This window comes from Octodon degus, unplaced genomic scaffold (assembly GCF_000260255.1).
Source record: "Octodon degus isolate 3935 unplaced genomic scaffold, OctDeg1.0 scaffold00076, whole genome shotgun sequence".
Classification (NCBI taxonomy): Eukaryota; Metazoa; Chordata; class Mammalia; order Rodentia; family Octodontidae; genus Octodon; species Octodon degus.
Window position 1 is genome coordinate 8,092,579 of NW_004524652.1, and position 11,680 is coordinate 8,104,258.

The 11,680-nt window shown below is 41.8% G+C and overlaps 1 protein-coding gene across 2 annotated transcripts in view; it reads left to right on the plus strand.

Moving 5' to 3' along the window:
* Rad9b (RAD9 checkpoint clamp component B) overlaps positions 1 to 11,680 on the plus strand; it is a 38,907-nt gene that overhangs the window by 5,014 nt on the left and 22,213 nt on the right. For both annotated transcript variants that reach the window (XM_004635912.2, XM_023720471.1), the window contains exons 3-5: positions 1,438 to 1,587; positions 1,891 to 2,005; positions 8,531 to 8,630. In XM_004635912.2, the coding sequence (XP_004635969.1) occupies positions 1,438 to 1,587; positions 1,891 to 2,005; positions 8,531 to 8,630 (365 nt within the window). The remainder of the gene's footprint in view (positions 1 to 1,437; positions 1,588 to 1,890; positions 2,006 to 8,530; positions 8,631 to 11,680) is intronic.

Genomic DNA, 11,680 nt, shown 5'->3' on the forward strand with positions numbered 1-11,680 from the left:
GAAGAAGAAGACGACGACAACAAGGAAGAAAAGAAAAAAGGAAAGAGGGTTTGAAGATGGCAGACAGTGTGGAGCAGCAGCAAACCACCATCACCATAGGGGAACCGCCCAATCTTCTCAGACTCGGCCTGGCTGAGAAATCTGTGAAAACAAGGACTGACCAAGAGCTTCGAGGCAGGTGACACAGTTGTGGTCAGCATTTAAACATGATATTTGGAGATGTGGAAGAAACCGAGACCACTGTAGAAACTGATGAAGAGACATATGAGGAGATACACAAATCAATGAGACGAGATATCCCAGTGCTGTTTGACACGGTGTTGTGCTAGTTGCCCTCTGCTAAGAGTTGGTTGAAATGGAGAATTTGACGTTCAGGGGACAAGGCTGCACACACATTGATACCAGGGGCTAGCCAGGGGATTTATTCATCAATGAAATGAGTTGATTTGCAAAAACCTTATAACCTTTGGTCCTCAGCACTATTTATAACATTTTAAGTTAAGTAGCATTTTGTTTTTCTTTTAGCTTTCACTACACATATTCGCCAAGGTGCTGAACCTTTTTAGGAGTTGGTTTGTTCTGTCATTTTTGCTGACAGTGTCTGGTGTTTTTTTCTTTAAATTTCATGTTTCCCCCTTTTTAAAAAAAGGAAACAAAAAAGAAAAAGAAGAAACACCTTGAGAGAGTCCACATAAAAATATGAATTTTCTACTTTTCTTAAAATTCAATTATGAATTTTCTAACTTTCTTAAAATTCAAAAGACTTGAGAGCACCAGTGAGATAGCTCAGCAGACTAAACACCTGCTTAGGAAGTGCAGGGACCAGGGTTCAATCCCTGGCACCACATGCCAGGCCAGCCCCTGGTGCACTGAGTTGGCCCCTGAGACTGGGTTTGGTGACACACACCCTATAATCCCAGTGTTGGGGAGGGGCCTGAAAACAGGATCACTACGAGTCTGAGCTGCGTAATGAGACCCTGTACCAAGTACATCAAAAAACAAACAAACAAACAAACAAACAAACAAACAAAAAAAACAACTTGACAATTTAAGGCTTATGTTCCCAAATAGAATTTAATTGGTTTGATCTTAGTAATGGTTTTTCTCCATTACAGGGGTGTGAGAAAGTCAACTTGTCAACTTGCAGTAGCTTCTTTGTGGCACTTCATGCATTAAAGACCCTTATAGGCACTTACAATTTCAAAATGTAAAATTTTAGGTTTAAAACATATATGTATGCAATGTATATACGTACCCATATACATGTATAGCTATATTCAGATTTAATGTACATTGTATAATGTAATCCATGGTTAGCATCCCATAGTCTTATTCGAACATATTTAACTATGACATTAAACATACTGGAATTTAAAATATTAAACTATCACTTAAATGAAGTTGGCTCTGGCCTAAATAACTATCTTATTTTTCAAGCTTGTTCTAAGAGCTGTAAATTCTTCTTCATCGGCATATGGATATGTGCTGTTCTCGTCCGTGTTTTTTGAACATTATCAATGGTCAACCTCGAAGAAAATGAATGACAGTGGCAGATCATTTTGTTTAAATTGCAAATTGGGAATGAAGGTAAATATAAGTGGCATTGGTAGAAATACTTGTTACATAAGTAAGATATAATGTATTGTAGAATTGGGAATTTAGCTCAGTGGTAGAATGCTTGCCTAGCAAGCTAGGAGCCCTGGGTTTGGTCCTCAGCACCAAAAACAAAACCTAAAACTAAAAATATAACATATTTCATACTTCACAATTGGAATGGCATGCAGGACAGGTACATTCACTGATGAATACTTGTAATTTGTTAGTTTTTTAAAAAGTGAATCAAACTTTGTCAAGTGTGTTCTTAATATGTATAATATAATTGTGTTGCAGTCAATTCTACCCATCTTTAGAGGTCTGAATTCTTTTGAAAGGAATGTAGAAATGTGCAAAATATTCACCAGCTCTGACACGTGCAAAGTAGTTATTCGGTTCTTCTGCAGACATGGTAGGTGTAATTCAAATGGCTTGAAATATTGGGTTTTTCTAAATTTTCCCTATCAATACTTTGCATAACATTACTGTTTCAGATTTATGTAGTTTTTTTGTAAGGCAGTTGTATTATCTTACCTGTCTTTGTAGAAGGATTATATTGTTTACTTACTTAGTCTTTTTGAGACAGGGTTTCACTATGCAGTTCAGGCTGGCTTTGAACTCATTTTGTAGCCCAGTTCTCAGTGACCTTTCTGCCTCAGCCTCCTGATTACTGGAATTGCAGGTGTGTACCACCACACTCAGCTAAATTGGCTATTCTAAAATGAACATGTTGCTTGAAATATTTTTCATAAGAATACTTTGTATGTGTTGGCCTCACCACAAATGTCCATAGGTAAGAACAGAAAAGAAAAGTACCTGCTGGTGTTGAAAATAGTCTAGAAGGCAGATGCTATCAAATCTGGGACTAACAGAAGCATGGTGATGGCTCCCAGTCACAGAACTGGCAAGATACAGCCTGGGTTGAAACCAGGCTTAGAGGAGAGGGTATCCAAGACTACATTCATTCTCTCTGCTACTCCAAGCTGTCAGACAGATTTTTTGACTCCCAGCATTGCAAGCTAGATGCTAAAGGATTGTGCTCATGGGCCTTTTCTGTTTTGTTTTGTTTTTAATTTTTATTTTTTTTTAATATGTATTTTGTACAGGATTTCACTACATAGCTTGGACTCTAGTGATTCTCCTGTTTCAGCCTCCTTAGGGCTGGGATTACAAGTGTGTGCTACCAGACCCAGTCTTGGTGACTGGCTCGAGGCACCCAGGGCAGGGCCAGCAACAGCATGTGGTACCCAGGATTGAACCTGGGTCTTTGCACTTGCCGAGGCAGGTGCTTAGACTGCCGAGCTGTTTCCATGGCCCACTTTTCCATTCTTAAACATACACAGTGTGATTCAGAACATAGGCTCTGGAGGCCTCCGAGTTTAGGATGAAAGCCAGTTCTCCCTTCCCTAGTGAGATGCTAGGCACTTTATGTCTGTGCTGCCCTTTCCCAATATGGAAACAAGCATAGTGTTTGTGTCAGTCTCCTAGGGATTTTCTAAGGATTCATGAGTTATTCCCGTATTTAGAAGATTCCCAGCACATTCTGTAAGTATGGGCATCGTTATATGTACTACAATTGCAGCTATTTTCTTTGAAGTTAGCAGGTAGAATTTTATGCTTTCTAAAATCTTTAGCCAGGTATGATGATACCTGTCTGTAATCCCAGCACTCTGGGAGGCTGAGGTAGGAAAATCACCAGTTTGAACCCAGCTTAGGCATCTAGCAAGACTCTGTGTCAAGAAATAAAAAAGGGCTTTGGATGTAGTTAATGCAAAGATCCTAGATTCAATCTTTAATACTTGTGATATTGATCCAAATCTTTCTTGTAATTAAATGGCCTTCTGGAAGGTTAACTTATAATTTATCTTCTATTTCTTAATTTTATCTTACATTTATCTCAATAATATATTTTTATGGCTGTGTACATTGTAATCCTTACTTTTTTTTTTTTTGTAGAACTGGGGATTGAACTCAGGTCCTCGTGCTTGCCAGGGAAGCACTTATTCTACTGAGCCACCTCCCCAGCCCAATCCTTACATTTTTTTGACAAATAACCAACGATTTAGCATTATTTTTCCCATTCCTTCTGTGTTAGTTCATATAATAGCAGAACCATGCAAAGACCATGATGATAAGCAGAGAAAGCCTTCAGGTTGCGTGGGTGCAGTGGCTGACACACAGGGAACACTCACTAGTCCCTGCTAATGCTATAGTTTTGTTCTTCCCTCGTTTCCACCTGGATTTTTAGTAACCAAGTGTTTAGTGTCTGAATTATTTCTTCAATGGCTTGATTAATGTCAAGTACATATTTATGACTGGTTAATTTGTAATAGGTTTTGTAGGATGGCCACATGAATTTGGGTTCTTTTTTTTTTAAAGTTTATTTATTTGTGTGTGTGTGGCCAATTCAGCCCACCTAGGGGCGGGGCTGGCTGGCATGTGGTGCTGGGGGATCAAACCGCCGTCCCTGTGCTTTGCTAAGCTTGTTCTAAGTAGGTGCTTTAGACCACTGAGCCATCTCACTAGCCCCATGAATTTGGGTTCTTTAGGTTACAAGCAGTAGAATAAAAGACACTTTTTAGAAGTAGAAAAGTACGCTGGGGAGATAGATTGGCAGTCTAAGCACTTGCCTGCCAAACACAGAGATCCAGGTTCAATCACTGGTACCACATGCTGTTCTGGCCCCAAACCGAGCTGGTCACCAAAACTGGGCATGGAAGTGCATGCCTGTAATCCCAGTGCTGGGGAGGGGAGACAGGAGGATCACTATGAGTCCAGGCTGCTATTGAGACCCTGTAACAAATAAAAGATTAAAACAGAGAGAGAGAGAGAGAGAGAGAGAGAGAGAGAGTGTCAAACTGGCTTCAACAATAAAGAGGAATATTGGATCATATAAACATGAAGTTTGAAGTTAGGCATGATTCAACTAGTCTGCTTCTTATTTTTAAGAACATTCTCAGCTCCACTTTTCTCCATGTGTTTTATCCTGATGGCAGCTTCACTTACAAACTTAGAAGTGATTTCCAGCAGCAGTGAGGCTATATACTTCCTCTTTCTACCAGGTATCTGTTGAACAAAAGTGCTTGGCATCCCTCTGATAGGACTCATATGAATTGAGCCTGATGCCAGGGCGAATTCTGTTCTCTACCTTGTTCTGTCACTGTATCTGGGCCACATTCTGCAGCAGTGGGGAGTGGTAAGAGGGAGTGGTAACCAAACACCAATTGGTTTATGCCAGAGAGGCTCAGGCCTGAAGCTGGAAGCAGTCAGGTCCACTGGAACCTCCTAAGCTGCTTCACACTGGGGAAAGGATGGCTCAAAAAGGAAGAGGAGGTCGGGCATAGAGGCTACTATTGCAACTGTGCTCAGTAGTTATGCTTTCCAAAACTGTGTGTGTTACAGCAGATTATGCCTGTGACTTTTTTGTCTTTTTGAGACGGGGTCTCCTTATGCAGTTTAGGCTGGCCTTGAGCTCACTGTGTAGCCCAGGCTGATCTCACTCACAATAATCCTCCTACCTAAGCCTCCCAAGTGCTGGGATTACAGGCATGTACCACGACTCCTAGCTCATGCCTATGACTTTACATAAATAATCTGGTGGAGTAATATTATTCAAGTTTAGTTGCAAAAAGTTCACCTGAGCAGAGATAGCCAATCAACTCCTAGAAATAAAAGTTTGGAATTTGGGAAGACGTTAAGGGTAGTAAAGTACATTTTGTTATCTTCATTAGTAGATATCCTTTGCTAAACCAAGTGTGGTGGCTCATGCCTGTAATCCCAGCCCTTGAGAGGCTGAAGCAGGAATTGCCATGCGTTCAAGGCCAGCCTGGTCTATATAGTGAATTTCTTTTCCTATCCTTCCTCTACCCTTCCCATCTAAGGAAGAAAAAAAGAAAGAAAACCATTGCCAAAACATGAGCTACCAAGAACTAGCCTCTGGGTCTAACTAGAATCAGCACCCAGAACCATGATTTCTTAGATTGTCTAACATTTGTTAATAGAAAAAAGAATTAGTTCTGTAATTTATATAATTAAGAGCAAGAGTCACCTGAAATATTTTATTCATATATTGATAGTTTTTATAAATCTCCATATTTCCTTTTGCACTGGCCTCAGAATTTCTAAGAATAAGTCAGTAACTGGGCGTGGTGGCACACACCTGTAATTCCAGCTACTCAAAAGTCTGAGGCAGGAGGAATGCAAATTCAAGCCTAGCCTGGGTAACTTGGCAAGTCTCTTTCAAAATAAAGAATAAAAAGGACTGGGTTTGTAGCCCAGTCCAAAGATCATGTATTTAATCCCTAGCACTGAGGGGGTTGGGGGAAGGAACCAGTGGGTTGTCCCTGGAGAATGCTATATACAGAAAACCTGCTGATAAGTGATAAGTTCTGTCCTAGCTCAAGGAGACAGGTGCCCTGCAGAGGGATGCACTTGATTAAGAGAGAGAGAGAGAAAAAAAAAACCTGATTTTTTGGGGGGGTCTTTTTAGACAGGGTTTTGCTCTGCAGTTGAGGTTGTCCTTGAATACACTGAGTAGCCCAGGCTGTCCTGAAAATCACAGTGATCCCCCTGCTGAGCCTCCTGATTACAGGCATGTGTGCCCCATGCCCTGCCTAAAAATCTCATGCATGTAAAGAGGTTTTTTTTGGTCAAAAATCACATGTACTAATGACTTACAAGAATTGTAAAACTTTTTATTTTAATTAATTAATTTATTTATTTGTGTGTGTGTGTGTGGCCACCTCAGCCCACCAGGGGGCGGGGCTGGCTGGCATGCAGTGCTGGGGGATAGAACTGCAGTCCCTGTGCTTTGCCAAGCTTGTTCCAAGTAGGTGCTTTAGACCACTGAGCCATCTCACCAGCCCCAGAATTGTAAAACATTTTTAAAGCTCCTTCAAATTCCTGTCTTTTCTCTCAGAAATCACATGGCTGAAAAACCACAGGCAGCCAGCCTGAATTTCCCTCAAAGTTGCAGTGATTCCGGGAGTCAGCCTTGCCCACCTCCTCAGAGCCCACAGAGTGAGGAACTGGTTGTACTGGCTATGGCACTGTCCTAAATGTACAGCAGGGTGGTGACGGCCTCTGGAATTCCAAACTGCACGAATGTAATATTTGTATAATAATGTTTGTTCCTGAGATATACCCCTTCAGAATCTGAGAGTTCTGTGCACCTGGCAATGAAGTCCCAGAAGTGGCAAGCAGAATTCCTCCTCACAGCAGGTGCCCGGTGGCCAGGAGAGATGGTGCGAAGCCCAGGTCTTCAGCATGCTCCCTGGCTGCAGGGCTCAGGCTCTTGTTGCTGTGCCGTGAGTCTGGGATCTGTAAGGAGCGTGTGTCAGAATTACAGTCATCTACATCACAAAGTCTTCCTTTCAGTTCAGCTGATAATTTTTTTTTCTGAGAGATGGAGTCTTTTTCCATATTACCCAGGGTGGCCCCCAACTCCTAGTCTCATTGATTCTCCAGAGTAGCTAGGACTGTAGGTGTGCATCACCACACTTGGCTTTGACTTACTTGATTTTTTATTTTATTTTATTTATACATGTATTTTTGTGATACTTGGGATTGAACTCAGGACCCTGTGCTCGCCAGGCAGGCGCTTATTCTACTGAGCTATCTTCCCAGCCCTTATTTAATTTTTTACAATAAGACTTTTCTTTCCCTTTTCTCCCCCCACCCCCGCTGTGTGTGTTTGTGTGTGTGTGTGTGTGTGTGTGCGTGCACGCTTAGTATAGGGTCTACAGGGTCTCAATACTTGTAGTGATCCACCTGTGTTCAGCCTCCCAAGCGTTGGGATTACAGGCACATGCCACCACTCCCAGTCTCAATAGACATCTCAGTGTGCCCCAGGGGTGGGGCCGGCATGGCAGGCTGGGGATTAAACCCAGCCACTGTGACTGCCTGAGCAGGTGCTTCCGTCCACTGAGCTATTTGGCTGGCCCTCCCTCTCTCCTTTCTCACCTTCCTTTCTCATCTTTGTTTTTGCATTACTGAGAGCTGAATCCAGGGCCTCTCACACACTAGGAAAGTGCTGTACCACTGAGTTACACCCCTGGACCCTTTCGCTTTATTTTGAGATGAGTTCTTTGTAAGTTTTCCAAGCTGTTTCAAATTTATGATCCTCCTGTCTCAGCCTTCAGAGCGTCTGGGATTATGGGTGTGTGCGGCATAACCTAGCTCATAGTAAGACTTTCTTCATGAAGAAATAAATTCTGGTGAAAACACTTTATCTCTTTACAGTGATGAGCACCTTGTGTACAAGTAGATAAAGTTAACCAGGGGAACCAAAGGAAGTGACCAAGGGGGAGGGAAAGACTTTAAAAAATTCATGCTATTTGCATCCTATTAAGGAAAACTATTATTAAACAAGGAGAACAAGAAAAACTGCACTGAATTACATTGGGCCAAATTCCTTTAAAAATGGTAGTGACTGGTACTCGGGTGAATGAGCCAGAGAGCGGAATGGGAGGAGAAAGGCTCTATGGGCAGTGGTGTCCCTAGGACATTCTAAGAGGAGGGAACAGGGCTATCCAAGGGAAAAGCGTTCATAGAACAGATGGGAAGGTGCAACTGCCAAAAGGCCTAACTAGAAAGACAGATCAGCCCTGCTAAGAGGCTCTAAAAGAGAATCCTAGCGACGCGCTGGAGTGCAGAGTCACTGTTCTTGAAAAGGTTTGAGGAATCTTGTCTTTCTAAGGAGTTCTAGTACTGTGCGGCCTATTGGTCACAGGGGGACATGTTGCCTGGTGTCCACGAGGAGGCGCTAACACATTTCACTGAGGAATAGAATAGTGCTTCATACTGCATCTCCCTTTCATAGAGTAAATGTTACTGTGTTTACTATTTTAATTTGGCTGTGAAATGTAAACGCTTTTAAAATATGTTCATTTTCACTTAAAATTAATAACTTTATTTTGATGTCTGTATTGTTTTTAAGGTATTACGAAAACTTATAATGTGTGTTTCCAAGAAAGTCAGCCTGTGAAAATTGATTTTAAAAAGAATATGTGTTGCAATACTCTAATGATTCAACCAAGGTAATGAATACCCTGTTATTTTTCATTTTCTGAATATGGAAGGCTCTCAGAGGGAAAACTTAGTACCCAAAGCTTTTCAGTTATAGTCTTTTTCTTTTTAAAATTAAAACTTGACTTAGAAAAATCATCTTACAAATTCGAGAGGAAACCTTGAAAAATAATAGTAGATAGTACCTGTCTAATGGTAGCAATAATGATTTAGTAGTCAAGAAAATTCTAAGCTGAGCTTGGTGGCACGTGCTTCTAATGACAGCACTGGGGAGGCTGAGGCAGGAGGATCACTGCTCGTGAGGCCAGGCTGGCGACGCAGTAGGTTGAAAGCCTGAATCACTACATAATATGACTCTGTGAAAAAAAAAAACTAAAACAAAAAAATTCTAAAAATACTCCACCGGTGACTTTCTAAACTGTATCAAAGGAGAAGAATACATGATCTTACAGTGCTTTGCATTTTTGTGGTATCTATCTCAATCTTAAAACACGACAGCCAGAAGGAATTTTAACAGCTCACTAAATTCCCGGGCTGGCCTTGAATTTGTGATCCTCTTGCCTCAGCCTCCTGAGCAACTGGGATTGCAGGTGCACTCCACTGTGCTTAGCTAATTTTAACATTTTTGACATCTACCCTCGAACAAACTAACTATTCATAATCATTAAGTTTTTTCTTTAGCTGTGTAAGGCATATTTGTCAGTGAAAGTGTGGCTGATGTTTTAGTTTAGCTGTAGCACTAAACATTAATTAGCATTACTTTGTAAGCCAAATTGTATTTTTTTTTTAATTTTATTTATTTGTGTGTGTGTGTAGCCAGCTCAGCCCACCAGGGGGCGGTGCTGGCTGGCATGTGGTGCTGGGGGATTGAACCGTGGTCCCCGTGCTTTGCCAAGCTTGTTCTAAGTAGGTGCTTTAGACCACTGAGCCATCTCACCAGCCCCCCAAATTGTATTTTTTGTATTGCTTTTTTAAATGAAAAAAATCAGGATCTCAGTTGCATAAGGCCCATATTAAATTAAAAAGCTTCTGCACAGCATATAAAACAAAACAAAAAACACCTAAGAGAGTGAAAATACAACATACAGAATGGAGAAAAGGTTTTGACAGTTATTCCTCAGAGGACTCTTACCTAGAATATATAAATAACTCAAAAATGTAGTAAGTAGGAAGGGGGGATAGCTCAGCAGTCTAAGCGCGAGCCTGGTCCGGTCACCGCATGCCATGCTGGCCCTCCCCCAGGCGTGGTGATGCACGCTTGTAATCCCAGTGCTGGGGAGGCTGAGATAGAGGATCACTGTGTAACGAGACCCTGTACCAAATGCATAAATAAATAAAAAAGATTTTTAAAAATTTAATAAGTAAAAAGGCTCAGTCAAAGAAATGGGCAAGCAAAATGAATAGGCACTTTACAGAAGTACAATAAATGCACGAAGAAATGTTCAACATTGCTGGCCAGTAGGAAAATGGGAATTAGAACACCACAGATTCCATCCTTCCCCAGAAAGAACTGACATGATCAAGAAATCAAAGAAAAACAAACTTTGGGGAGGCTGGGGGACGTGTTAGGCCACCTCTGCCCTGTTGATGGCAGTGTAAACTAGTATAACCAGTATGGAGAGGCCTCAAAAAAAGAAAGTCCATTTGACCCAGATATTCTGCCTCTAGGTATCTTCCCTAAAGAGTTAAAGACATCACATTGCATATAACAGTGACTCATGCTGCCCGTATTGATAGCAGCACGATTCATGACAGCGAAGTCTTGAAGGCAGCCTATACGTGCACCAACAGGTGAATGGGTAGGGAAAATGCGGTGCTTCCACACAAAGGAGAGCTACTCTGCCATAGAAAAGATGAACCAGAGTCATTTGTAGGAAAATGACTGCACCATGAGACCCTAATGTTAAGTGAAATAAGTCAGACACACAAGCTTAAATATCACAGGTATCTCTAATATGAGAAGCTGGAGTGAAAAAGAAAACAGGAAGTAGGGAGACAGATCATCCTCAGACAGGAAGGAATCAAGAGAGAGGGAAATGTGGGAGGCAAAGGGGATGAAGAAGGCGTGAAGGTGAGTTCTGTGTGCCAACTCTGCAGAAGGGATGGAAACTCATGTAGTAGACACAGGCGCTAATCCACTAAAATACAGAATAAAAGATAATTTCAAAAAGCAATACCATCCCTTGCAATGCACCCAGTATGTACAGAAGAGTGCATAGGCGGAGAATGAACATCTGTCTCTCCTACCACCTCTGTATCCCACCTGGGCGGTAAGTTGTTTTGTGATTCTTCCCTTGACTGTGACACTCTTTATTTCTCTCATTATGATCCTGTATTAGAAACATACTTATACTTATTTTTTTTAAAAAAGAAAATGTCCCACTTTTGATACTGTTTGGCAATTGCCTTTACTGTTTCAATTCTGGGGTGAAGCCCAAAGCCTTCACACTGAGTGACCGACCTCCCCCGCCCCATTTGTATTTTTTCTTTTGAGACTGGATCTTAGTCACTAAGTTGCCCAGGCTGTGCTCCAACTTGTAATCCTCCTGCTTCAGAGCCCTAAAGTGCTGTGTGTGTGTGCATGTGCGTATGCATGGTACTCAGGGCCTTCCCTATGGTGGACAAGCGCTCTACAAGCACATCCCCAACCTTATGCTGTCGTGAACAGTGCTGCTTATAGTGCATAGGTTAGCGCATTAGCTGCCTACTGCTGCAGAGCAAGTCGCTCCAAAACGTAGAGCCGAGGCAGGGGATGTAGCTCAGAGGCACAGCCTTCTTGGCAAGCTCCAGGTCCTGAGTTCAATTCCTGATAACAAAAAACCAACAAACAAAAACATCCATTTTTAAGCTCACACATGTGGTTTTTTTGGTAGGACTTAAGGCCATATCATGTATGCCTGTCCTCATAGAAGCTAGCTGAGGAAAGCCACATCTTTTTTCTCTGTCTCTCTGTCTCTGTCTGTCTCTCTCTTTCTCTGTCTGTCTCTGTCTCTCTGTCTGTCTGTCTCTCTCTTTGTCTGTCTGTCTCTGTCTCTCTGTCTGTCTGTCTGTCTGTCTGTCT